The sequence below is a fragment of the Cephus cinctus genome, unplaced genomic scaffold (genome assembly GCF_000341935.2).
Source record: "Cephus cinctus unplaced genomic scaffold, Ccin1 Ccin1_scaffold0191, whole genome shotgun sequence".
Taxonomy (NCBI): domain Eukaryota; kingdom Metazoa; phylum Arthropoda; class Insecta; order Hymenoptera; family Cephidae; genus Cephus; species Cephus cinctus.
The window spans coordinates 326,330-353,768 of record NW_014332912.1 but is presented as its reverse complement, the minus strand read 5'-3'; the positions used below and the strand labels follow the sequence as shown (position 1 = coordinate 353,768).

The 27,439-nt window shown below is 34.9% G+C and overlaps 6 protein-coding genes and 1 long non-coding RNA gene across 19 annotated transcripts; 4 read left to right on the top strand and 3 right to left on the bottom strand.

Annotated features, from left to right (window-relative positions):
- Positions 1-9: 9 nt before the first annotated feature.
- On the bottom strand, positions 10-10,402 carry LOC107264733 (sushi, von Willebrand factor type A, EGF and pentraxin domain-containing protein 1). Its single transcript, XM_015733299.2, has 32 exons — positions 10,079-10,402; positions 9,715-10,002; positions 9,177-9,432; positions 8,913-9,110; positions 8,678-8,842; positions 7,716-7,898; positions 7,435-7,650; positions 7,170-7,370; positions 6,828-7,076; positions 6,508-6,756; positions 6,234-6,443; positions 6,057-6,151; positions 5,710-5,983; positions 5,405-5,617; positions 5,171-5,332; positions 4,801-5,097; positions 4,539-4,675; positions 4,375-4,474; positions 4,102-4,315; positions 3,876-4,039; positions 3,695-3,783; positions 3,522-3,631; positions 3,294-3,466; positions 2,999-3,213; positions 2,707-2,914; positions 2,472-2,645; positions 2,318-2,409; positions 2,116-2,252; positions 1,031-2,045; positions 797-971; positions 521-706; positions 10-459 (listed from the first exon to the last, which is right to left on the bottom strand). The coding sequence occupies exons 1-32, from the start codon at positions 10,367-10,369 to the stop codon at positions 284-286; spliced, it is 6,912 nt and encodes a 2,303-aa protein (XP_015588785.1). The 5' UTR covers positions 10,370-10,402; the 3' UTR covers positions 10-283.
- On the top strand, positions 3,886-5,712 carry LOC112493914. Its single transcript, XR_003058885.1, has 6 exons — positions 3,886-3,971; positions 4,118-4,233; positions 4,345-4,493; positions 4,546-4,696; positions 4,757-5,127; positions 5,647-5,712. It is a non-coding gene; the product is annotated as an uncharacterized LOC112493914 (long non-coding RNA).
- LOC107264743 lies at positions 7,892-11,168 on the top strand. Its single transcript, XM_015733321.2, has 4 exons — positions 7,892-8,201; positions 8,258-8,378; positions 8,443-8,579; positions 11,098-11,168. The coding sequence occupies exons 1-4, from the start codon at positions 8,071-8,073 to the stop codon at positions 11,144-11,146; spliced, it is 438 nt and encodes a 145-aa protein (XP_015588807.1). The 5' UTR covers positions 7,892-8,070; the 3' UTR covers positions 11,147-11,168.
- LOC107264735 lies at positions 10,018-14,705 on the top strand. Of its 5 annotated transcripts, XM_015733304.2 has the most exons (7): positions 11,193-11,361; positions 11,723-11,975; positions 12,296-12,595; positions 12,709-12,820; positions 12,928-14,100; positions 14,172-14,528; positions 14,591-14,692. In XM_015733304.2, exons 1-6 carry the CDS (start codon positions 11,355-11,357, stop codon positions 14,505-14,507), a joined length of 2,181 nt encoding a protein of 726 aa, XP_015588790.1. In that variant the 5' UTR covers positions 11,193-11,354; the 3' UTR covers positions 14,508-14,528; positions 14,591-14,692. The 5 variants fall into 5 exon arrangements, with proteins under 5 accessions (XP_024937748.1, XP_015588790.1, XP_015588789.1 ...); XM_025081980.1 differs by lacking the exon at positions 11,193-11,361 and adding an exon at positions 10,018-10,039 and having other exon boundaries at positions 14,172-14,705; XM_015733303.2 differs by having other exon boundaries at positions 11,194-11,361; positions 14,172-14,705.
- On the bottom strand, positions 14,559-17,724 carry LOC107264736 (protein SHQ1 homolog). 5 transcript variants are annotated; one of them, XM_025081988.1, is made up of 10 exons: positions 17,147-17,271; positions 16,988-17,001; positions 16,811-16,910; positions 16,548-16,741; positions 16,077-16,481; positions 15,889-16,012; positions 15,629-15,792; positions 15,380-15,534; positions 15,236-15,277; positions 14,563-15,004 (listed from the first exon to the last, which is right to left on the bottom strand). In XM_025081988.1, exons 3-10 carry the CDS (start codon positions 16,875-16,877, stop codon positions 14,872-14,874), a joined length of 1,284 nt encoding a protein of 427 aa, XP_024937756.1. In that variant the 5' UTR covers positions 16,878-16,910; positions 16,988-17,001; positions 17,147-17,271; the 3' UTR covers positions 14,563-14,871. The 5 variants fall into 5 exon arrangements, with proteins under 5 accessions (XP_015588797.1, XP_024937756.1, XP_024937755.1 ...); XM_015733310.2 differs by adding an exon at positions 17,569-17,724 and having other exon boundaries at positions 14,872-15,004; positions 16,811-17,001; positions 17,147-17,368; XM_015733307.2 differs by adding an exon at positions 17,582-17,721 and having other exon boundaries at positions 14,872-15,004; positions 16,811-17,001; positions 17,147-17,368.
- On the top strand, positions 17,341-24,730 carry LOC107264734 (DNA-directed RNA polymerase I subunit RPA1). 5 transcript variants are annotated; one of them, XM_025081957.1, is made up of 14 exons: positions 17,341-17,359; positions 18,113-18,203; positions 18,391-18,647; positions 18,741-19,308; positions 19,393-19,738; positions 19,842-20,206; positions 20,292-20,650; positions 20,721-20,835; positions 20,952-21,315; positions 21,400-21,558; positions 21,637-23,709; positions 23,770-23,925; positions 24,022-24,325; positions 24,414-24,620. In XM_025081957.1, exons 3-14 carry the CDS (start codon positions 18,464-18,466, stop codon positions 24,551-24,553), a joined length of 5,133 nt encoding a protein of 1,710 aa, XP_024937725.1. In that variant the 5' UTR covers positions 17,341-17,359; positions 18,113-18,203; positions 18,391-18,463; the 3' UTR covers positions 24,554-24,620. The 5 variants fall into 5 exon arrangements, with proteins under 5 accessions (XP_024937725.1, XP_024937724.1, XP_015588787.1 ...); XM_025081956.1 differs by having other exon boundaries at positions 17,342-17,359; positions 18,067-18,203; XM_015733301.2 differs by lacking the exon at positions 17,341-17,359 and adding an exon at positions 17,796-17,882.
- LOC107264737 (excitatory amino acid transporter 3) lies at positions 24,610-27,409 on the bottom strand. Its single transcript, XM_015733312.2, has 9 exons — positions 26,601-27,409; positions 26,349-26,526; positions 26,246-26,288; positions 26,113-26,152; positions 25,862-26,048; positions 25,532-25,765; positions 25,266-25,457; positions 25,061-25,195; positions 24,610-24,992 (listed from the first exon to the last, which is right to left on the bottom strand). Exons 1-9 carry the CDS (start codon positions 26,839-26,841, stop codon positions 24,848-24,850), a joined length of 1,395 nt encoding a protein of 464 aa, XP_015588798.1. The 5' UTR covers positions 26,842-27,409; the 3' UTR covers positions 24,610-24,847.
- Between the last annotated feature and the right edge of the window lie 30 nt (positions 27,410-27,439).

The window sequence follows — 27,439 nt, the reverse complement described above, 5'->3', positions numbered from 1 at the left end:
ACCAAATTATCAGTTGTAGCATACGAGTGTTACATTTAATCACGAATTATTTGTAATTGAGAGTATATCATCGTTGTGTCATATCTCACTAATAGATTCACATGACGCATGTATCAAAGTCAATGAAACGAAGAAAGATATGATAATATTTATAATAAAATTCTATGTTATTTCTACTTGATTTTAATAACGGAACTGCTTAATTATAGGAAACCAACTTCTCGTTGATTTTATGCCTTGAGAGAAAAAACATTATTCTATAATGACAACTTTTCTTTTTTTCTCACTTTAAACTTTTCTCACAAACCGGCATATCACTCCACTTGCCGTTACTCGCACAAGTTATTTCACCTTTTTGCTTTCCGTCGGGACAAACATAGGTAAGTTTGGCTTGATACAAATAAGATTGACCAGTCACTGTGATGCCAGGAAGAATCGTAGGCTTGCCACATGATATCTCTGTATAATAATTAATCAATTTTTCAAATGGCAAATACATTATTAAAATTGTTACACTTACTGGAACATTTGCCATGCATCCTTGACCATTTTCCATTGGCGAGACATCGTGCATAACCATGTCCAAATATCTTGTATCCTTGTAAACAGCCGTAGGAGACCATATTTCCAAAAACGTACGTAACATTTTCAGTATTGCCATTTATTACGGTATTTAATGGTGAGGGTGGCTTACCGCAGATAACGGCTGAAAATTTAGTAAATTAATTTCACGTTGTTTAGTTTCGGTACCATTACAAGTTTGGCCGGCATATTGAATTAAGGAAACGAGACTTACGTTTGCATATTGGAATATGGCTCCACGTGCCGTTCGAAAGGCACTTTGAACTTTCGTTACCCTGAAGAATATAACCATGACGACATTTAAATTTCACCTCGTCGTTTACTTTTGTTGACGCTGTGTCACTATTGCTAATTGCACTCTCGTTATTTATATAGCCGTTGGCAGGAGGCTGAAATTAATATAGTAAATAACGCCAGTTTACCCTTAATATAGCTTTTAAAAACTTACCTTTGGCTGTTTGCATGAAGCTTCCTTGCAAATGTCATAAATATTTTCATTAAAAATATTTTTTAATTGAATTTCATTCAATTGAAGATTTGAGAGATTCCATGCGCCTCGTTCATTACATATCCAAGTCAAATTGGATGGTGCATCCGTAATGTTTATACTTTGCAAGTTAACTACAGTGTTATTTACACATTTGAAAATTGTTTTTTCACCAAAGTTATTACCCTCGCTTTCAAATGAAATATTATGAAATGAACCTTGCGTGTTTCTTAAATTTTCCCAATTTTTCTCAAAATCCTCATCACTCTTAAAAGTTTGTTCCCCATTATTGATCTTCAATTCATTCATTCGTCCACGAAAAGATCTAATAATAGGATGATACGTTACAGAGCATTTTCTTAATTCACAATGTGATTCATCATCTGACCATTTTTCAGTATCCATACAAGTCTTTATACGAGATCCCTTTAGTTCGTATCCAATGTTACAAACGGTGGAAATCTTAGACCCAAAACTAAATTTCTTATTCAATATCTCAAAAGGCTCCATCTTCTCCAATTGTAAATTCTCTGTGTCATTCAATGTCTTATTTAAAGTTCCATTCAAATTTACAGAAGGTTCTGTTTCCACCTTGGATGATATCAATGAGCTTTTATTCAGTAATGAATTTGCCTGCTCTGTTGCATATGGAATTTCCAAAGTAACATTTTCAGTGATCAGAAATATTTTGGCGTTCTTGACTACCTCAGGCCATGGACATTGCAAAGGAACACAGTCAGGAACAAAACCAATCCAGGAACCACTAGTGGAACACTGTAATCGGAATTCTGCCACGAGATTGTGATTTCCTTGAAATTTGTAACCCGAATGACATGACAGACCAACTATGTCACCATAAAAATAACTATCCTTCAAGTAATCATCCATATGCATTTCGAGTTCAGGACCGATTGAAGTCTTGTTTATTTTATCGGCGTTCGAGGAAATGTTCAATGCGATGTAACCATGTGCTACGCTATTAAGAAAAAAATTCAATTATACATGAAACGTTCAATTTTAATTTAAACAATCTTAATGACACTCACGATTTTGGTGGTGGGCATCCAAATGGCGTACAAGTAGGTGGCTTGTAATCCCACACACCCTTTTCAAGACAGCTTAAAATTTGTTCCCCCATTAATCTAAATCCTGGATTGCACTTGAACTCAAGTTGTTGTCCAACCTAAGTTAAATCTCTAGAGTAATAAATTACTTGAAAACAAATGAAAAACATGATAAAAAAATAACCTGCAAAATACTGGTATCCTCTCTGTCATGTTCATCGACAATATATTCGATAATGCCATTTTCAGGAGCGAATAAATTCTTACACGTCATTCCTATGAAAAATATATTAATTTAGTGTCATCCAAGATTCACAAAATCAATCTTTATCCTTTACCCATGCACAATGGCTGCGTTCCGCTCCACGAACCATCTGCATTACAGAATCTAGTTGGATTTCCATGCAGTTCATATCCATTGTTACACATGTACTGAATTTTATCTCCGTACATGTATGATCTACCACGTAGTTTACCTCTTGGGAAATAACCAGGAAATCCGCACTTGATTCCTACACGATTATACAAAAATTAATCAATCTTTCCCAAAGAGTTTTTTGGCGACAAACATACTTGTACAATTGGGTGTATAATATCCGTTCCATTGTCCTTGCTTCAGACACTTTCTTGTTAATGATTTCTGTTCAGCCCCTCCAAACAGTACAAGATATCCTGTTTCACAGTGGTATGTTACCTCAGAACCATCCTCATTAACATTGACATTACCACGAAACGGTACGACAGGCGAGGGACAGCCACGACAAAAGGTACTGTTGACTATCTGTGAGTGTAGAAATTTCCTATCTAGATTTGTATACTTATAGCAGGTCGTAAAATATTATATCTTTCTAGTTGAACCAGATACCGCAATATCGCCATGAATATGCTCCTGCATTCTAGCCCAGGAAAATAGAGACCCGTGGTACGGTTCGCAGAGAGTACTCAAGTTCTTAATATCGTCTATACTCAGGACTTTGTCCCAAACGTCGAATAAACTTAATTTTCCCAAGAAAGATTCGGACTCGGAAAAACCTCCTCCAATTCGATCTTGTTCTTGTCCAATTACGAGAACTCCGTTACCTGTTTCAATTACAGTGATGTGTATAATCGAATGAGACTATTGCCAAATATCATTTGAATTACTGCTTCAGTACTATCACCTTGAATCACGCTCCCATTGGCGAATAAAGTACCGTTGTCTTTTATATCGTCATCGACAAAAACAGTCCAGGAACCGTTTTGACTTTCCCAGGTTATACAAAGGAAATGCCAGTATCCGTCGTTTGCTGTGATGTCCGTTACAATCCTTTCGCCGTTTACATATAAGACGAATCTATGGTGGGATATAGTTATTAAGGGAATTTGAAAATTCAAACTAATATTCTTACCCGTTGTAATCCGTTAAGGTAAAAGCATTGTCATGTTCTTTCGTTGCGTATGATAAGACTGTTCCGTAATTGAAAGTATCAACAGATTGTAACCAGAGACAAGCGGTTAACTGAAATTGCAAGTAATGTTTTTAAAATTTTTTTTTTTTGTTATATACGTTTAATTGTATTACCTCTGTGAGATCTTTCCCTGGAGCTTTTATCATTACATAGTCGGTCGTTCCGGATTTAGTGAAATGCATCACGTAATCGGATGACAATTCTTTGAAAAATTTAGATTATTAGTATTGAAGTTCATTTTTATTTTAATTAAACGGATATTTTACGTGGAATAATTTTTATATTTATACTTACTAGTTTCACAATTTCGACCGCTGTACCAGGCTGAACATACGCAGGTATAATTAGACAGCGATGGACCAATTTTACACGTACCATCATTTAAACAAGGTGCATCTTTGCAAGGATCTATTTTTGTCATGCAATTTTCACCTGTATATCCATCTGGGCACTCGCACCTGAAAAATGTATCAGGCAATTATTTTATCCTTTTTTTGGAATATCAATCTCGTTATCGCACCTGAAACTTTTTCTAGTAGCGTGTTCATCTTCGACATTGACACAACTCGAATGAGGATGGCAGGGGAACCAATCGCAGGGTAAAAGATTGCAACGTTGTCCCAAAAATCCAGAGCTACAAATACAATGCCAGGTTCCATTTTTATTGAGACACGTCGAACCTTCTTGGCATGGTGATGAGGCGCAATGGTTTTGGGATATTTCGCAATTATCACCTAATAAATATTTTTAAAAATTAATACAGGTAATCGATCTAGGAATTGCATCTGCATACCTTCAAATCCGTCTTTGCAAACGCATGAAAAATCTTTTTCGGTGCTGATACACGTACCGCCATTTTGACAGGGATTAACTGCGCATTCATCTACGTAAATCTGCGTATGAAATAATGAGGTACTTAATATTTGTAATTATCAGATAATTAATCAATCTTTTTACCTCGCAGTCCTTTCCTGTATAGCTCGACTTGCAAGTACAAGTGTACGCTGCATTGGCGTCATTATGGAAATGACATTGTCCTTCGTTTAAACATGGTGAGGAGTCGCAAGCATTTTGCAATTTATCGCATCTGGAACCTGTTTCGTTGAGTGTAAAAGGTAAAAGTTTATGTTTAATTTGACAAATTATTATTACTTTATATTCATTGTGATATGCAGGGACGCATATAGGATATTTATGAAATTTCATCGGAACATCTTACCTACATAGAGACCAGGGCACTCGCAGCTATATCCGTCCGTTTCCTTCACACATGTTCCACCATTGAAGCATGGATTTTTATGACAAACATCATTATCTATCTCATACGTATCGAGACAATCGTCAATCCTCGTGGAAGCTCGACCTTTGGTCGACGTATTTTCTGGACAGGCTGTACATTGATTTTTTCCATATTCTGGTTGGTAATAACCAATATCACATGTGAAGCATGGCTCCAGAGCTAATGCCAATCTGTGATCACGTTTACGATGAGAATAATGACCAGGTCGACATATCGCTAGAAGGAGAAAAAATATTGGGATAATTGGTAAAATATATTTTTTTCTATAAATACTAAATTCATTCTTTACGTATGCAGTCCGCTATGGATTTCCCATGCATTTTTCTGGTCAATGTGTGTTCAGGACACTTTTGACATTTGGAAGATCCTGTAGAATTTTCATACGTTCCAAATGGACAGGATTGACATTGGCCTTTAGTTAAATTGTGAAAGGTTCCACTTGGACACTTAACTGTGACGTAATAATTAATTTGTATCAATTGATAATATTGATTTATGTTGCGAACCAACTGCTACTACAAACCACAACTGTGCTTCTTCAATACGCTTCCTGTGTCACAAAGTTCTTGCGGTTCACGAAACACCGTATGAAGATTCAATGCAAGCTTTGCAATTTCCTGATTTGTTTTATTATTCAATAAATTCAGTTGTCCTGATTTTGTCATCGATTGGACCTTTTCACGTAACTTCGTTATTCCCTGCTTGGGATCATATCGATGCTCCTCTATTATCTTTCCTTAAGAATAATGTATGGATTTATTTCAGACAGATTAAAATATATTGACACGTAGTAAGTAACTAATATTATTCTTGGGAATCGATACTCACCAATTACTTTAAACTTTAACTCTATTTTATTTCTCTTTTTTTTGTTCCTCGTCTTATCCCGACCTTTATTCTTCGAGGCGATTCTCTTCCTTCTGATAGAAATATTCTCCTTACCAGTAAATCTTCTTCTTCGAATCAAATTCAAATTCACGTCTTCCTTAGAAATCAAATTCTCTTCACAGACTGGATCGGATCTTGATAAACTGCATTCTATTTCATTTTCGCAGATGCCAATCAGATTGGTCTCCAAGTCATCATTTATTCGGTCACCCAACTAATAAAATCAATAATATTACACGAGTAACATTAATACGATAAATTTTATTGGTATAATAAAAAAAATGTACTTGATGAAGTATTGTCGAATTTTCACAAGCATCAGTCGCTTCTCCCTCCAAGATCATGCTGCCATCTTGGGCAATGACATTTGGTACTTGAGCAACTGTGAGTATTTGGATATAGAATTTTAATAAAAGGATATTCAAGAGTAAGATATTCCTGAGTCTGATGAAAATATGACTAACCAGAACAATCAGGAAAATATGAATTATTCCACAAGTACGTATAACGATTGCACGTTACTAAAAGACCTTGGTCGGTTTGTACAGAATTTGATGGACTAAACGCGAATGCATATCCTTCGCTACACGTTACTATACATTGAACACCTTGAGCTTCAACCGATGAACATTCTGCATTTCCATGTAATGGTTTTGGATAATCCTGGCAAATATCTGTCGTAGATAGAAAAATCGTTATGCTCCAATATTTTCAATTAAATATAGAAAATCAATGTACCTTCAACAGTAACGTTGAGGACGCAGCTTCTCGTGTTACCGGACTTATCCGTAGCATTGTAAACGACATTAGTTAAACCCAGTGGGAATACATTTTCATCGGGATTATGACTTCTCTCCACGCGTACGGGAATGTCAGAATTATCATGAAATACTGGTTCCGTCCAAGTGATATTTATAGCACCCGTAGTACTCTCAGCTAAGAAAATTGGTGGATCAATACAATTTTCAACGGTTGGTGGTTCCCTGTCTACAATTAAAACAAACCTAATTAATAACACAAGTTACATAGAACGTACTGCAAGTTAAACGAAAACTTACCGACAACGTTCACAGTAAATTTACATATAGCTTTATTCTTGCTGGCATCCTGCGCTACGTATGTAATCGTATGAGAATTCAAACGAGCCTTCCAAGGAAATTTAATATGAGGTTTGCTCCAAACATTAGGCTTAGTATCCGAGTTATCAGTAGCAATCGGCTTGGTCCAATTTACTAGAGCATATTTTTTACCCGGTAATGTTTCCAGGCTTATATTCAAAGGACAAGTAATCACTGGTGGCGTATCATCTGGCAAGATATAATAATGTTCTCATTTATATACAATTTTTTTTCTAATTTACCTAATTCACTTCTTCCATAATTATCTTATACTTATCTTACCCACACACTCGTTGATGTTATGTCTCTGGGACCAGGTTCCTGTACGTCCTGCACAAAACCTACTTCGTGGACCTTCCAGGACGAATCCTTCCTTACAGATGATTGTACAATTTGTTGCAAATGGCAGTTTATTAGTACCAGTGCATATTTTAGGACGAATTTCCCCATTAGCCACATGTTTCAAGGGTAGGCACTTTATGGCTGATAATAAGACAGTGAAGAATATAATTTTGGTATATTAAATTTATATCTTATTTGGACTCACGTTTGCATGTCACTTTGAGACCATCCCATCTGGATAATGGCAAACAGTTACGTACACGGCTTCCACGAATTTGGTAGCCAATGTCGCACTTAAATTGGCAGCTTGTATCTATGGGAAAAGCTGCAAGATCGGGTCTTATTTCATACTGATCACTATCCTCGTGGTTGCATCGAATTCGACCATGTGGTGGTGCTTCCATGGCGGGACAGGTTTTTACTGTATATGAAAATAAATAATTGGTTATTGTAATTAGGAGAAATAATTCTTTTTTTATTACTTACAAAGACATTGGGGTTCGGTTCCTGACCAAACTCCACTTTTACGACATAGTCTAATACTGTCTCCAGTAAGGTAAAAGCCAATTTTGCATCTAACTCCGCATGCTGCATTGATGACGTTGTTGCATGCATTAGCTTTGACCAAATATCCATTTTCCGGGACCTTTAGCTTTGGACATGTTATTGCTTTAATAATAAAATATTATTTTATTAAATCAATTAATATCAGGTCATTATGTACATTTTTATCGTACTTCAAAGTTATTCGGCATAGTCATTTTTTCTTTGTTTACGGAGCTGTCGACTGCAAAGTAACCTTTTCAATTTTACTAGACTTTTTTAATTTTTTAATGAAAATATGGATCTACGAAGTGACAAGGCACAAGATTTTGTTGCTTTTGCGAGGAACATGATCGAGAATGAAAAAAAAGTTAAATCTATTCAGCTAAAGTGGTTTCGCCGATATCAATGGTTGTTCGATGAGAACAAGTAGGTGTGCACGAACTGAAAATATAATTGATAATTGGAAAAATCTATTTTTGTAGAAATGTAAAGGACGAGTTGAATAAACTGTTCAAAGAAAGTTGCGTTGCAGCAAGCATAGCTCCTGCGCAGGTCGAGGATACAAGATCTTGTCTTCCGGTACCGGAAACCACCAGCGGCATGGTACTTCCTGATAGAAACTATTTGCCATAGTATCATTACTTTGATATACATATATAATTTCCAGTATGGATGGCTTGCCATCAAACCTGAATTTCGTCTGGAAAAATATGGATCATACATAGTAAACTATCCTAACCCCATGGACGAAGTGATATTACTTCCAGGAGATATTCCAACACTGGCAGCTGGTAAAGGATTTTTGTAAGTTGCTAATATTATTTTTTAATCCACTGTATTATAAAATAAATCAAAATCAGTATATATAAAAAATATTTTCAATTCTGATCTCATCAACGCACCTTCGCATTTGTCTCCATTTGTTATGAAACCCGACGGGCAGACGCAGTCATCAGGTGACGTAGCTGGTACCTTGATGGTTATATGATTCACATCCGGACAGGATATACAAATTGACATGGCGTCACCGGGCGCATCTCCAACGCCATAAGTCTTGTTCGGGCATGCTATAATTACATTACAAATTGTTTTCACGTGAAAGATACAAAAAATATTAAAGAAAATAATTTCACTCACGTTGGCAAGAACCACGTAGTCCTGATCCAAAATATCCCTGAGGACAGAGACACGCATAGTGACCTGTTGCTGTACCGCAGGTACATGTTGCAAGATCATCACAGCATCCTCTGCTACTATTTTCTTTACTTTCGTCCAAGCATAGCGAGTCACAGTCTCCTGGAAATCCTACTGGTACATATTGACCAGCTTTCAAATCTATAAAAAAATATAGAATTAATACAGAACTGCTATTACAAAAAAAAATCAGCAACGGTTACGTACCACGATGTAGAGCTCGACGAGCCAAAGCTTCAAATTCAGGAAAACTGTCAAGCAGGTAACTGTGAGTATGTCCAGGTTCACTTGCAATATCGTGAAGCTCTTCGATATTACCGGTACGAATTCCAAAAGTCAAAACAGTCGCTCCAATATTTTTTAACAGATTAGCAACAGGACGAGGATCACCTCCGTTACTAAAGCCATCGGTTATTAAAAAAACTGCTTTTTTTGCTCCTCCTCGACTCTTCTCAAGAATTGACTGTTAACACACGTTCCTCTAACATTATTAATGATTAATTAATCTATAATTTCACATTACAAAACAATATTTAGTAAAACGGTATATTCATGGTAAATTTGAGCTATAATATATATATATATATTTTTTTTTTTCCTCAGTAAACTATCATCAGCTTAGACTCAAAAGTAATATAAAAGACTGCTTGAAAAATTTTTAAGTTAAAAGTTCCATCTATTCTCAATCATTTTTTACGGATTTTGAAATGTCTATATAAATTTATGGGAAACATAAAATACGAACAAGTGCTTGCAATAGAGCTCCACGCGTATACGTTCCTCCGCCACTGTAAGTGATATTGCCCAGCTGCTTGTTGAGCAGCTGGCATTTTTGATTACTCTGTCCGGTACGTGATATTTGATCAACATTGCGAAAGATACTTGTCTTGCCGGCAAAAGTAATCACTGCTACTTGGGTGGCAGCCGGCGCCACAGTGAAGTCCGACAGTAACTTCTTCACGAAATTTAACTCGCTTCGAAAGTTATCAAGACCGACAGATGCAGAGGCATCGACAAGAAAGACCAGTTCAACCTAAAAACAAAGTGACTCGAGTTATCACTAATGAAAAGTAGTATAAAATAATTAATCGTATTTCTGATCGAATAACCTGATCAGCTTCACGCAAATGATCCACGTGAATTCTTAGTAATCGCGAGAGAACATTAATTTTACTCTGTAACACTTCACTCGGATTATCCCAGGATTGACGATCAATAATCCGATGTTTCCTCTTGCGTCCAAAATTAAGAACCTCCGACGTACCGCTACCCTCAAATTCAGTATCAATATCCGACTTCGATCGCGCGGGTACCTTCACTTCTGACGTTTTCAAGAAATTCACAAAAAATCCAATAATCAACAAATAAATTGCAAACGTCTTTAATCCAAATTTTGACATTTTTATTCACGCTATCGATAATATATTCAAACCTACAATCACATAATATATAAAAGCACACTTCGAAAGATACGCTGGATCGTATCTTTTTCACGCGACGTCTTCACTGACACATCGAAGCTTATTGGAGATATTTCGGGCCAAGATTACACCGCTCTTCGCGCAAATATGCTTCAATCTGCCAATCCTTGATTCTCTAAGGTTACGAGAATTATCAATCTTCTCGATTATTATTTCCTCTCGATCTCTTATCAACGTATTCAACCGATACGTCGAGGCTATTTAAGACGAATGTCGACTGGTTCAGTGCCTCCAGAAAAGATGCATACAAGAACACCATTTAAAGACGTTAAAAAAGTTCGAGAACAAGGGACCATCTGTTCTGTTTATAAATGCGTTCACATACCTATATGGGTACATGAACGTTAGAAAGCGTAGCCTTATAATTTCCAATTTGAATATTTAAATATACTGTAATAATCGGAAATAATTGTTCGATTAATTCGCTATGAATCGATCCTTATGAAAATTTATCGTATGACTGTCCCGCAATCGAAAGTCTATAGTAGTATCGATAAAACGCTGTTCGAGAAAGGGCCGTGCGAGCAGGAAATAAGCGTCGACATTATTAAGCCGCGAGTTCAAAATCTTCGAAACGATGGGATGCTAAGGCGAACTATTTTCGTGCGTTAACGTGCATGACTGCATGACGCGTTTCAAAACTCTAGGAACGCTGCAGGGGAGCTGTTTTCGCGCGTAGTATTGACATTTCTCTAAAGCTGGGATACTTATCCAATCTCTAACGATATACTGCGCGGTACGTTCGAGGAAGGAAGGGTGTTATGTTTATTCTACGTGTGGGAGGGATGTTCAGACATGGTCCAGTACCGCAACTCAAGCTATCGGAAAAACGCCAGAACCCGTACACTTTTCAAGTGACCTGCGTCGCTTCAAGCTTACTCTCTGTTCGAATATAAATGCCAGGATGGCGCGTAAGTAGAACGGTTACCATACTACATTCTTTTTATTCACAGAAAGCCTTTGATTAATACTAGTTACCGTGGGATGACATAAGGGGCATGTTGATTTTTAGAAATATCTCCGTCACAGATAAAATTTTTAAAGGTTTCGATTCTGATATACAATATTATTGCCAAGTTAAATTGACTGGCACGAGAGAGAATTATGTAACGATGTTATTCATATTTTATCTTCATGTCGTAACATGAAAACTAATTGATACTTTGACTTTAAGAAAATATTCGTTATACCGTTTGATTAAATCATTTTTTTTAAATTTTAATAACTTATGTACGTTTTATTGCTTAATTCCTTTTGTATATGCGTCATTAGGTATGTATCACACGATGGATCTTCTCGTTCTGATCTTCATTCTCTTTATCAAATCAAATTGGAGTTTTGAAGTGGAGTCAATGGCGGGTGTACTGGGAGGGAATGATAATTTGAAAAAAACGAAGCGGCACGATGATATTGGTTATTTGGAACAATGCGGCGTTTTACATGCTTGGCCTGAAAAGTCAGAGCGGGTACAAGTTCTTGCGTTTTTGGATGCTTCCTGGTCACCCAGTCACACTCAAGCTGCCATGTAAGTACGTAGTTTTGAAACTCTCATCTTGCCTAGAGATATAAGGAAAAGAATACACATTTTTATCAGATCAAAGTTTAACACGTGTTTGTTATGCATTCGAAGCAAATATTATTATTCGTAGAATCGTATAATTGATAAGCAGCTGGGATCATTAATAAAATGACCATACCGTTGTCACATCTTATAGATCATCTCATAATGAATAGATATATTTTTTTAAAGCATCCTCTCTTTTTGAACAGACTATATTTGTTGATGAGTTATTTATATGTAAGTTGTAGAATTACAGGCATGACATATTCTTGAATTATGTTAAGGTTGAAACAATTAAAAGATCGTCTGGAAAGATCAAATATATCTGGCATTGACTTTTTCGCAATCAACGCAGCATTCGCGATAGCGCCGTCTACGGAGAAATCGCCGTTTGAGAATTCTGAATGGGATGATATCGCCGCAGCTGCACAGGTCAAAAAACAGGAAATGTCTATATATGAAGCGTTGACGGAGAATATCGTTACATTAATTCAACCAGACATTAAATTCATCCAAGATACTCCAGAACTTCAAATTTGGGATAAGTTGAAAGTCTCTAGAAATCAGATATTAGTGATAGATCAGTAAGTGTTTATCTGAAAATGATCTGCAATCGCATCTTCTGAAACCTATTGATATTTTATTTAAGAAAATTTTATTTTTAAATACTACTACAATTTTTTTAATCGAAACTTAGATGTGGGAGACTAACATATCAAGTTATAGTACCGTGGAGTATTCTGCAATTCCCATATGTGAAAGCTGCCATATTATCAACATATATGGATCAACCATGTGGACCGTGCGACGTGAGTATATACGTACCTACTTTCGTTTACATAGTAGTTTCACGAGATTGAAGAATTTTCAAAAATTATGTATTATTCTAATTTTAATAAAATTAATATATTTTTAGGTAGTGTCATCAAGTACGGTGGGCGCCGATTTAGTTGAGGGAACGACTGTGGATGATACCAATAGTCACAGAATATATATGTTAAATGAAAATCCTAGCAGTCTTGAAGATAATCAAAATGCTTCCAAGAGTACAATGAAGGTTTTAAATGACAATACAACTGATGAGAAAATAATGAATGACAGTACCATAGAAAAGCAATCGACTACACAATACAGTATAAATGAAATGTTGTTAACTACCGTACTGCCCACTGGAAGTTTTGAAACTGAAAACTCAGAATTTACCGATAACAAATCAATGGATATGACTACTACTATTTCCAGTACCGTTGATTATCCTGAAGCTAAAATCAAATATGATACCACGACGGAATATTATGTGTCTAAAACTACCAAAGTATATACGGAACATTTTAATGTAACAAATAATGATGTTAAAAACGTTACAGAGAGTACTGCTTTTACTGAAATCGTCGATGGAAATATAAAAACTGTAGCAAACAGTCATTCCATTTATGACGACACAGATAATCTTGAGCAACGTATTAGAACAGATCCGATGAATATAGTGGTGCCATTTAAAATGGATGATATGGGTAATGTCTATGGGGATGAAGCTCGTAATCAGGAATCAAGTCAGGAAAGTCAAGTATCCAGAACTTCTGTACAGCCTGAAGAGGAGGGTATAGTCGATACAGAGAATGAAAGTTTTGGAATACCAATTCGTATAATAATGTACGCTCCTCATCTACACGAGGATGATCATTCAATACGAAGACACGAGTATTTGGTATTGAAAACTGGACAACCGGATTATCACGAACATCTTAGTTCTGGTAAGACAATAAAGAATGCTGATGATCTTAAAGATTTCCCAAATGCGGGAATCAATATGGAGAATCCGATAGATAATGATACTAAAGAATCTCTTTATAAAATTGATGATAATGGAGAACAGTCTAAAGGTATCGAGCTATCTAAAGAATCAATTGAGGAACAGCATAGAAAACACCATGAGAAAGGGCAAAAGTTAAGTCGGCTTTTATTTGGAAAGGATGAGAGTCCTGGATTCTATGGAGAAGATGCAGACTATTGGAGAAATTATGGCAGTGAACAATCTTATGAGAGAATAGAGATCATCCGACCTAATGATGACCACGAATATTTGAAGGTATAAATACAGGATGTTTGTATATAATACAGATAAAGGTATTTAATTAAACTTATTGATTTTCATTTCAGGTAAAAGATGATCTAGAAACTACGAAACAAGACTTTGAACATTTTTGGACACAAGATGAATATTCGCCGGAACGAACGGACCCTCAACATGAATTTCTTGAAGAAAATATTAATCAAAGTAATTCAAACGAATGGATAAATACATCCGAACAAATTGTGCCATATCAAGAGAATATAAAAGGATCCGCAGAACAAAATAATGAAGATAAAAAAATAACGATAGATAATACTGATCAAAGTCATGATATTAATAGCAGCGAGGACGAAATAAGGAATAAATTAATAGCGCATTATAGTAAACTATTTCCCTGGATAAATTATGTTCTAAACAAATAAATAAAATATAATAAATCGAAGGTAAATATATTAATTATAAATAAATTATAATGAGTCTGTCAGATCTCTGTATTTTATTGCAGATCGTTTATAAGATTTAAGATGTTTGTTCATTGAATCAAATTGTATAGGCACCATCTTACCTCAAATATATTGTACATGTATGTATGTATGTATAAAAAAGATTAGAAATAGTTATTTAACTTTTTTCTTCAATGGTTAATGGCGGATGCTATATTCTTAATATTTGATCATACACGTTAAAATCTATAGCTCTTTCTTATTAGTCGTACCATTTTATGACAGTCTTTATCATCATGTGTTATACAGTTCATAATAAACAATAATTTGTATTATATGAACTTCATTCCTTAACATCAGTATCATCGGAATCAAGACTGCTGTCACTGCTACTACTACTCGAGCTGCTGCTGTCCGATTCTGTTTCAGAATCTGTATCACTGCTGTCCGATGAACTTGTACTATGTTTCCTTAACCTGAATAATAAAAACATGATGATTAATGAATAGTAGATAAAAATAGATTAAAACACTTTCAATATAAATCGAAGATCACATTTGAATGAGTTATTATGAATTCAAATATTGGTGCAAAAGTGCAGAGGGATTTTTGAATACGCAAAAATTGTTAGTAATCATTTAGAAAAGCTGTTTAATATGTTGCAAATTAGTTGATTCAACTCGACATGCAACAATCTCGAGACTCACACGTAATTTAGAAATTTTTTGCTTTCCATGGTGTACATGTACCTTCGGAACAAAACCAATGGATTTATCACGTGCGTACGATGTGCTATTTCATGGAAACGTCTGACAATAGTGTAGTTCGTAAATACTATTCTTTTAACTTACTTTTCCTTGTCATTTTCGTCGATCTTCAAATCAGCAACCTGTTCCACCATTCCGTGAACAGCATTCTCGATAACAAGGTCCTCTTCATGAACTGAATACGCAGCTGTTTCCAATTCTACCAGATCTAAACGCATTTGCAGTTTCTTCGGGTTTATCTAAATAATAATTATTTCTTAAACTCAGAGTTGTTCAACAAAATTATGTGAGTATAATACATTTATGTAATTTGTTATATAATGAGCATCTTACACCGTCTAACTCTGAATTGAGTGATTCGATCACAGAACTTGGTACTTGCTGTAGCCAAATCAAATAATCTTTTATATACAGTTGATTCAATATATATCGTGGTTCGTATGAAGTGTTGAAAAGACTGTGAATCTCACAGAAACGTTTAATGATATACTTCTTTCCTGTGAACGTGAAATGTTTGAATGAACGTAAAAATTTTATTCAAATACATACTCATTCCTTGAACTGATAAAAGCACTATTGAATTTTAAACTGACCTAATCTAATGACTGCTTTAACATCCTGGAACACTTTCATAGAGAGATTCCAATTTCTGTACAGTGGATAGCAAAGAGATCTTCGGATGCAAGCTGTTATAACTTCTTCCATATTGCTAAATTCCTGAAATTTATATTTTTTTATTCACATAGTGTACAATTTTTATACATATTTGCCTCTAACAAACCTGGAACCAACAAAGTGTAGAGCTCAATTTATTGATAGTCCATCCGCTTTCTACTGTATTATCACCCATAGTCACTCTGTAATTATAACAGTTGCCAAATAGTATGTCAACCATTCCACAGCAAACTTTTTGAATTTCATTTTCATCCAAGAGATATTCTTTATTTGGAAGTTCTTTGAGTATATCCTTTTCAGTTCCGTCTAATGAAATTTCTGTGTCTAATAATTTGTACCATTCAGGTTCAAAGGCAATGTATGCTTCAAGATATTCCTCCTGAATTAAATCAGCCATATAGTGTTCTTCGCTGAAACTTTCAAACTCATGTTTCTCTCTCAAGCATTTGCGTTCACTGGCAGGTGTAGCGTCAGGTAGGGGGAGATCTATAATTTCTCCAGTCCATGCTGCCTACAGTTTAATGATTGTTTGAACAAAAGATCATAATTGGTTATAGTTAATATTCTTACTACTTACCTCAAAGGCAGCAAGAGCTCCTGAAACTTTACTTGCAAAACCATACTTTGGTGAGTCGATGGAAAACAATGCATTATCTGATGGAACATTTTGTGGTACAAACCATTCATTTCCTTCGTTTGTAGATGTGTTTTCAGCAGTAGTTTCGTTTGAATTTCCATGTATACTATCTTCACAGTTTACGACAGGATTACCTGCATAATTTAGATAAAAATGCAATCATCTGTTTATGTTAGTTTTAACTTGCTAAATTAACTACGTACTTATAACTTCAATGGTTGGTACTACTGTAGTTTTCTTTTTAGGGGGTGCAAGTAGAGTTGTTATCATATCCAAATTTTCAAAGTGTTCGCCCACATGTACCTTAGAAAAACGAAAAACAAAATCTCCCTTTTCACAATCGTATGACCCAGAAGATGCATCGTTCTCTTCTATCTCACCGGGTAACTTTAATCTGCATAAAGAAAACAGGATGTTAATAATTAATATCGTTAGGAGTATCATATTAAAATATTTTTATTCATAAATAGTAATCGAATTACACCAGTACCGATAAAAAATTAAATATTATATTACTTGATAAGCAATCTTTCATTTACCGTAAATAATAGGGCGATGAGAAAAATCTGAAGTCAGTGCCATCAACATAGACTTCTGTATCTTTAATATTTGCATATGGAGCATGTACTGTTATTACAACTTCAGAATCACTTTGGGTTAACTCGAAACGTGGAGTTAACATGATTCACAGTTTATTTTAAAACAAGTATTATTTATTGTACTCGCAACCTTTACTCCAAACGATGAACAAGGTATGTTATCTATGTATCATAAAATTGTTTACATTTACATATTTAGAAGTCATAATTGGTTCATAAACATAGATACAATCCTGACATAAATTATACATTACACAAAAAGAATTCATTAATAAATAAAAAAAAAATTCTAATAAAAGTATCATCAAAGTTGATAAAGTTGTACAGTATTATTTAGGTTAACAAGTTAAAATAGAATTCACCTTAAGGACAAACCTTAAGTTTATATATTTATATTGGTTTTTCTTCCTTCTGTTAGTTTGGTTTTGTTACATATATCCTTTTATATAAATTTTACTTGCGCACGAGCTTGTAAATAATTTTTCACACGTCGAAAAATGTTTTGAATTACGCAGAATACAGGCACTGCGTACTGAAATAAAAACTGTAAAAACACACATGCATAAAATTTGCTAGCCTCGACAGTGCTCGACAGTTTACCACATAGAATACTACCAAGTACTAATAATTAAAATGACCGGAGTAAAGATCTTTATTAAAATTTATTTAAAATAAGGTCAGGATTTCTTGTATATTATATATTAATTATAAATTTAAGTATACTATATGTATATTTCCACACTCTTGAGGAGCAGTGTATTACATTACACATACTTTTGAAATTTATATTCACTACATGTCATGTGCTGCCATGTGCTCCATCAAATTTTAATTACGTTTCTCTTAAATCTTATATTTAGACCTTTCTGAAACTGCGTCTTATTTGTGTGACATAATTGCTTATAGACTTAAGTTTATGCGATTCAAATGTTGAATGAGAAAAAAGCATTCGACTCCACATGTTCGTTCAGCGGCACTTAACCTACACCGGCGTCTGGTGAGTATATAAAGTTTCATTTATAAAAAATTTGTACATTAAACAATTTACGATGTATATTGTAAATGATTAAGTGGCTTTGTTACAATGTGTACTATTTTTTATGTGCTGCATAAATATAATAAAAATATATATAGATGGTTATTACTGTAATTAGATTGGTATAATGAATATTTCCCTTTTATAGACTGTAATTGTGTTGAATTTTATCAACATCTGATTTATACATATAATACAACCAGTAAAGAACATTTCACATTATGAGTAAACAATTCAGACCTTCGTTTCAAATGTCTGTGAGACATTTGGATCCAAAACAGTTAATGTTTTCAATTTTCACTGTGGATGATATCAGAAATTTGAGTGTAACTAAAATCAGTACACCCTTGTCGTTTAATGTTCTGGGGCATCCATTAAGAGGAGGACTCTATGATCCAACATTAGGTATGATTGACATTAGTAAACAAAAGTAGCGTTATAAGTAGATTTAAAGATATTTAGAAGTATTTTATTATAATACACCAATACGTTTATTAGGACCTTTGGATGAAAAATCAGATCCATGTGGGACATGCGGGGGCAATAACATGAAGTGCCCTGGACACTTTGGCCATATAGATCTACCAATGCCTGTTGTGAATCCACTTTTTCACAAAGGATTATATATGCTAATAAAATTATCATGCTTATCATGTTTCACATTGCAAGTGCCAAAACATATAAAGCTATTACTCTCTGCAAAACTGAAGCTTCTCCAAGAAGGATTTCTTGGCGAGATTGATAATTTGGAACATGAAGTATTATCAGTAGTTCCTAGTACACATGAACTTCAAGATGGAGAATTAGAATATGTGCAGCAAGTTATTAATGCATATATACAGAATCTATATAATAGAGAAAGATTTAATTTAAACAATTCAGGAATGGCATTAGATAGCTTCAATACTAAAAATAACAACGTTCAATGGCATACACTCGTCGACAAAGCCCTGAAACAATTTACTGCTGGCAAAATATGTGTAAACTGTCGCCAACCAATCCTTAAGATCACAACGCTCAAGAATAAAATTATGACCATTAAACATGCCAACACCAGCATGGATGAGTATGTGATTTCTTTATTTTAATTCAATTCTTAATAAATTTATTCTCTAATAATTATTCTCTCTAAATATTCAAATAATCATAGGTCAGATGCTCGTGTTACGACGCATAAGCTAGAAAATGTTTTTATAATGCCAGACCAATCGAAGGAATACTTGCGGCAACTATGGCAGAATGAAAAAGATACTTTAAAAGTTATTCTACCATGTCTGGGTACGATAAACCTGGAATTTCCTACTGACGTATTTTTCTTTGAAGTAATACCTGTACTACCACCTATAGTCAGGCCTGTTAATTTTTTGAATGGTCAAATGATAGAACATCCACAGTCTCAAGTCTATAAGGCTATCATTCAGGATTGCTTGGTTCTCAGAAATATTATACAGACTATTCAGGATGGAGATACGAATAAATTACCAGAAGAAGGACGGGTATATTATACATTTTTACGCTGACGCTATTTCTATCCTATATAAATGCCTGATAACAGTTAGTTGTTTATAAAAACCATACTCCATCACATTATATTTCCAGATCGTATTTGAACAAATAAAAGGAAGCACTGCAGTAGAAAAATTGCATAATGCTTGGCAGACACTACAAGCAAATGTGGATCATTTAATGGACCGTGAGCTCAGTCGAACTACAGAATCCGCCAATTGTCAAGGACTAAAACAAGTTATTGAGAAAAAAGAGGGTATCATTCGTATGCATATGATGGGTAAAAGGGTCAATTTTGCAGCTCGTTCTGTTATCACGCCTGATCCAAATTTAAATATCGATGAGATTGGTATACCGGAAGCATTTGCTCTAAAGTTAACATATCCTGTGCCTGTGACTCCTTGGAACGTAACTGAATTGCGTCAAATGATTCTGAATGGACCTGACGTGCATCCTGGGTAAATTTACAGACAATATGATAAACTAACTTCCTATGGCAGACTGATAATTGAATTTCAAGATATGTTCTCGAATTATTTATAGCGCAGTAATGGTCGAAAGCGAAGATGGTTTTACAAATCGTATTGATGGAAATAATACAACTCAAAAGGAAGCGATAGCGAAGCGCTTGCTGACAACAAGTGGAAAGGCAAATAAATTTTTCCAAGGTATTAAAATAGTGCATCGACATTTAATTAATGGTGATATTCTATTGTTGAATCGTCAACCTACTTTACACAAGCCAAGTATAATGGCTCACAAGGCACGGATACTCAAAGGCGAGAGGACCTTGCGTCTCCACTACGCTAATTGTAAAGCTTATAATGCTGATTTTGATGGCGATGAAATGAATGCACATTTTCCGCAGAACGAACTCGCACGGAGCGAAGGATATTTCATAGGTATTGAATTGAAAATTTATAAATCATTTCATACCTGATATAAGTTTTCTATAATCTTTTATCTCTCTAGCTAATGTATCGAATCAGTATCTTGTACCAAAAGACGGAACTCCTTTAAGTGGTTTAATTCAAGATCATATGATTTCCGGAGTTCACCTAACAAAGAGAGGGCAGTTTTTCACAAGGTATAAACTAATATATATGTATATATGTAATATATATATATATATATATATATATATATATATCTGCAGTCTACAATTGTAATAACCATATTTGGATTATAATATATCAATTTCAGGGATGATTATATGCAACTGGTTTATTCAGCGTTATCAGTTGTACAAGGGGAATTAGTATTGCTTCCACCAGCTATTATAAAACCAATTCCTCTTTGGTCCGGAAAGCAAATTGTATCGACTGTCATTATAAATATTACCCCTCGTGGTCAAGCTAGGATTAATTTGAGTGCTGGTGCCAAAATAAATGCGAGAGAATGGCAAATTAGAAAACCGCGACGCTGGAAATGTGGTGTCGAATTCAAAGATCCCAAAACTATGTCTGAGGCTGAAGTCTTTATTCGTGGTGGAGAATTACTTTCTGGTGTCTTGGATAAAACTCATTACGGAGCCACTCCTTACGGTCTTGTACACTGTATTTTTGAAGTACGATACTAAAAATTCATTGGCATAAAGACATCTGTTTGATTTAATTTATTAAATATTAATTTTTGTGATTTCTTTTAATAGCTTTATGGAGGATCTTGTTCTAGTAAATTACTAAGTGCTTTTGGCAAGCTCTTTCAAGCTTTCTTGCAAATACACGGTTTTACCTTGGGAATTAAAGATATTCTGATCCTGCCAGATGCTGATAAAAAACGCAAAAATATCATTAACAAATCCAGGAAGGTATGTATTAAAAATAAATGAGTATCTTTCTTAGATAGAGAGGTTGATATTATACTTATTTCTGTTTTAACTTAAAAGATAGGAGAGGAATTACAAAAAGCTGTTCTTGAATTACCAGAAGATACGCCAATGGAGGTGGTAACAGCAAAAATGGAAGAAAACTATGGAACAAATCCGAAGTTCCGCACTCAGGTCGATAGGAAGTACAAAACTGCTTTAGACGTTTTTACAAATGACATTAACAAAACATGTTTACCATCCGGTCTTCTGAAAAAATTCCCAGAAAACAATTTACAACTGATGGTTCAATCTGGAGCTAAAGGTTCCACCGTGAACACTATGCAGATATCCTGCTTACTGGGACAAATTGAATTAGAAGGGAAGCGTCCACCCTTAATGATTAGCGGAAAAAGCTTACCAAGCTTTCCCGCCTTTGATCCAACTCCAAGATCCGGTGGTTTTATTGACGGACGTTTCATGACAGGAATTCAACCTCAAGAATTCTTTTTCCATTGTATGGCCGGTCGTGAAGGTCTTATCGACACAGCCGTAAAAACAAGTCGTTCGGGATATCTTCAGAGATGTCTAATTAAGCATTTAGAAGGACTGGTTATTAGTTATGATTCAACGGTACGAGATTCAGATGGTAGTTTAATTCAATTATCCTATGGAGAAGATGGTCTAGATATTCCAAAGTCTCGATTTTTGAGAAAGGAGCAGCTGGGGTTCTTGGTAGACAATAAAGACGCCATTATCGATCGTGATCTATTGCAACATCTCAAAGAGACTTCAGATGTGCATAAGATTTTAAAGTTAGTGAAGAAGATACGCAAATTTACCAAAACGAACAATGGAATTACCAAGAAGAGACGAGAAAGTGAATTCACAAAGTTCTCTGCTACCGACTTTGGTATCAATCCGATGAGATATAAGAAGATTGACGAAAATACTGGCAGAAGTAAAGCTGCTTTGTCTATAATGAAGAGGTGGCTAAAGTCTGATCCAGAAGTGAAAAATTCATTCAAATCACAGTGTGTTCAGTGTCCTGATCCCGTGACATCGAAATATAGACAAGATTTGGAATATGGTGTTCTCAATGAAAATATCGAGAGCCTTATAAGTGATTATATGTCAGATAATATTGGCAAAGCTTCTGCTGTTATCAACAAAAAGGAATTAAGAGATCTCCTTTGTGTAAAAGTAATGAATACACTTTGTCCACCTGGTGAACCAGTGGGTTTATTAGCAGCACAATCCATTGGAGAACCTTCTACTCAGATGACATTAAACACTTTCCATTTCGCTGGTCGTGGTGAGATGAACGTTACACTGGGTATTCCGCGATTAAGAGAGATTCTAATGATGGCTTCGAAGAACATTAAAACTCCAAGCATGGAAATTCCTTTCAAAAAGGACTTACGTAATGTGACAAGACAATCTAACAAGTTAAGACAGAAGTTAACGAAGTGCGTGGTATCAAATGTACTGAGAAATATAAAAGTGGAAAGAAAAATTGAGACTTGCCCTCAGCGGCAACTCACGTATAGCTTGACCTTTGAGTTTCTACCCCATAAAAGTTACAAGGGTGAATTCTGCATTAATCCAAAACACATCCTAGAAAAGACCGAAAAACTATTCTTCACGGTAATGTTCCGAGAGATCAAGAAAATTGCAAAGCTATCAGGAACGACAATGTTACATTTTGAGGAAGATAGAAAACGCACCAATGAAGAGGATAGTAGACTTGACGATGATGATCCAGACGATGATCTATCTTCAAAACCAAATCCTCGTTCAGACCTGGGTGAATTGCACGAATCTTCTGATGAAGATGAAGCTGCTGAGGATGCGGATGCTACTGCAGCAAGAACAATGTCTAGGCATAAAGAGAATCAAGAGTATGAAGATCCCGAAGAAGAGGAAGTGGAAGATGCTGCTAATGAAAATGCTGATGAATCGCAGTTTGTTGAAAAGACAAAGACTACACAGAAGGAAGAAGAAGAAGAAGAAGAGGAAGATAAAGATGATGAAGACCCAATGGCTGATATAAAAAGTGATCAGAAAAAAAGAGATGTTATAAATATGTATCCGAATGTCACAGAATATGATTACGATAATCAGAAACACGTATGGTGTAAGCTTACTTTTTGGGTAAGTAGACTTAAGTATATTGACTTTATAAAGAGATTACATAATTTTTTTTTCTTGCAGTTACCATTGAAACTCACTAGACTAGACTTGTCTACTGTATTAAGAAACGTGGCAGATAAGGTAGTACTGTGGGAAACACCCTGTATAAGACGTGCTTTTACATTCCAAAATTCAAATGGTGAAACGATCCTCAAAACAGATGGTTTAAATATAGTGGTATGTATGTTTAAAGGAATATCTAGGAAAATAAGCTAGTTAATTTATAAATTATTAAAAATTCTTGTAAATCAATTGGTATTCTCGGTTGTGTAGGAAATGTTCAAATACAACAAGATACTCGACCTGCAAAAGCTTTATTCCAATGACATTTACGGAATTTCACAAACGTACGGTATCGAAGCAGCGAATAGAGTTATAGTCAAGGAAGTAAAAGACGTGTTCAAAATGTATGGAATTACTGTGGATATGAGACACTTATTATTAATTGCTGATTATATGACTTTCGATGGAAATTATCAGCCACTTAGTCGTAAAGGAATGGAAGATTCAGCTTCGCCTTTGCAACAAATGAGCTTTGAAAGTTCTTTGAATTTCTTAAAAAATGCAACTCTACAAGGTGAGCGATAACGTTAATTGGATTCGTACTCATCGTCTATAATACTTGCTTAATTCTTTGATTAATATGTGCGTGTTTATTTATTTAGGAAAACAAGATGATCTTGTTTCTCCATCAAGTCGATTAATGCTGGGTCAGCCTTGTAGGTCAGGAACTGGAGCATGCTCTTTATTGATGAAGATGCAGTCTGACAAGTTTGCAACAAATTATATGTCCGTGGGTGGCTGATTTACTATTATTGATAGTATGTATGTTATTGCAGATTAATAATAAATGAAAGTTAGTTTTCTTTGAAGAGTATTATTGTTAATATATCTTTAAATTATTACAGTGGAATCTCTCATAGTTTACGGCAGGCCAAGGATAGGGACACCTTAACATTGTCACTGATCACGAGTTCGAGAGTACAACCATTTCAAACTCGTGATTCGTAATTCCCTTAGCTTCCATATTCCTATATTATGCAAGCTGTGAGATAATCCACTGTACCACATATTTGATTTCGTACTGTTCGACACGCATTTACTTATTATTCTCCTTCCTGGAACGTAATGGCACATTTGCATCATCCGTTAATTCATCACTAACATCATTTTTCGTGAAGTGAGATATAATTCCAGCTCCCAAAGCATCTGCTATAATATTTACTGTCGTCCTAAAGCGATCCCTGTACAAGTTCGATTAAATTTATTATCTGACTCACGAGTCATAAGCAATATTATTTATTTGACTCACACTAGACAGTCAATGGCGATTATGAGTGTAACGTCTTCAGCAGGAACTCCAATAGAATTTAATATCGTAACTAACATAACATAGCCACCATTTGGTAATCCTGCTGCACCAATGCATGATATTGTACAAGTAATACTGAAAGAAAATTAAATAATGAATAAATGCAGCCTATAATATTTAGTATAGTATGTACGAAAACGTGTACCTTATAGCTATAATTCTGCTCAATGAATACTGTAATCCTCTTAATTGTATTATGAAAATGGCACCAATTGTCTCATACAGTGCGATACCATCCATATTTATTGTAGCTCCAATAGGAGCCACAAATCTAGAAACTTTGCGATCAATCCCAATATTATCAAGGCACCGTAGCGTTACAGGTACCGTTGCAGTGCTAAAAAATTGTAATATCTGTTATAAATTAATATCTTCCATGCACTATTTCATATAAGAATCATATAGAGACACCTTGATGATGTTCCTAAAGCTGTTACTAGGGCAGGGCCTATTTTTGAAATAATCTTGTACGGCGACTTGCGGGTACAAATGAAGTAGATCATGGGCAACGTCACTAAGCCATGAACTAATAGACCAAAGAAAACTGTACATACGTAAACGCCCAGTTGTGCCATCATTAATCCAAAATCATCAATTTCCAATATTTTTCCAGGAATAAGGAACACAACACTGATCGGAGCAACCCTAATGTACAACATTCACTGAACATTATTCCAATCCCGTCATTATCCAAAATTCAGGTACTAATTTATATGACAACTGTCTATATAACGTCTGTACATTATCACCCAATTCATGATGATCATCGTCACTTCGGACAGTGCGTGAAAAAACATTAACAATGGTTTCGCCTCATCACCCACTTTTCCTAATCCTATGCCAAGCAGTAGACTAAAAAACACAAGTCCGAGTACATTGGTTCCTGGTATGTACTGATGGGAAATGGACCATTCGTATATTGTAGATACTGTTAAGAAATATAATGAGGATTGCATAATAATCAATTCATTAAGAAAAAATATTTAATATACCTGCACTGATATTTTTTGGTTCCTCCAATACAGTTTGATACTAAAAGACCATAACAACTTATGAAAAACATTGATAAATGTCAAATTCGTAAAGTCACATGAGCGTTACGTAACGAAAGAAAATTAGACTCACCTGGCTCATACACGCTTTTATTAAATTATCAGGAATTAAATTACTGGAAAAAGATTTTCATGAGATATTAAAACACTATGTGTTGCAATTAAACATTAATTACCGAAGTAAATCCAAAAGCGTATCAGTCGTGACATAATTTCTTGTTGTCATAGATATAGTTGCATTTACTTTCCTATGTAATTCACCAGGTCTTATCGTCTGAACGAGAATGACGCTCCAAATTATACCAACAGTTGTTGTTGTTGTATAATAATATAATGCCTTCATTCCAATACTCCCTGTGCTCCAAAAATAATGCAAATAAATATTTTATTAAATCTTATTGACATTATGTCACTTGTGCTTACATTACCTGATTTACTAAGATTACAACTAGCACTGACAATACTGGAAACGACGAGCGGCAGAATTAAACAATTAACCATCCTCAAAAATATTTCACCGGGAATTTGTAAGTACATTATTTCTCGTTGCGTCCATGGTTGATGCGTAAAATTCTTTAATATCAATCCAATAGTAACGCCACAACCGATTCCCACGATAGTTGCAAAAGTTAAACGATGATTTTCCACACAGGATCTAAGTTTATCCATCGTGCATAAATGCAATCTTTGCTTACACCTTCGCTTATTGTACTACAGGTAAAATTAATTTTGCTTAATAAGGGAAACAAGCGTAAGTGTACTAAGTTGGTACTTTAATACGGTGGGTTGTCACGATATCACATCATGATTTATTATTATAGATAATATTTATGGGTTTCATTTGCTTAGATGTTAATTCAATAAACCATCACGTATACTTATTATCACTACGTATATATGTCCGTGACTCGTCGACTTCGTCACAGAAAACACAATGAGCATAATCAAACGTACAGATTACAGAAGTTTGCGCTTAATAAAAAATTACACGTTCCAAATGCTGACTTACGGTGGTCAGCATTATAACGCGAATAAAGATAATAATATTCTGATTGCGAAGAAGACTTATATGAGAGCAAAAGAGGTACAAGTGAATAAGTGTCTGACATGGTTCATTAAAAGAAAAACGCTGAGCAAAACGTGCCCGTTGTTTCTAATAAGAAATACCGCCACCGCGTGAAATCAAAACAGAGACTACACGCTTATATATTGCAATCGATAAGCAAAGAAAGTGGCCGTGTGAACCATTTGAGATAACGGTTTATTA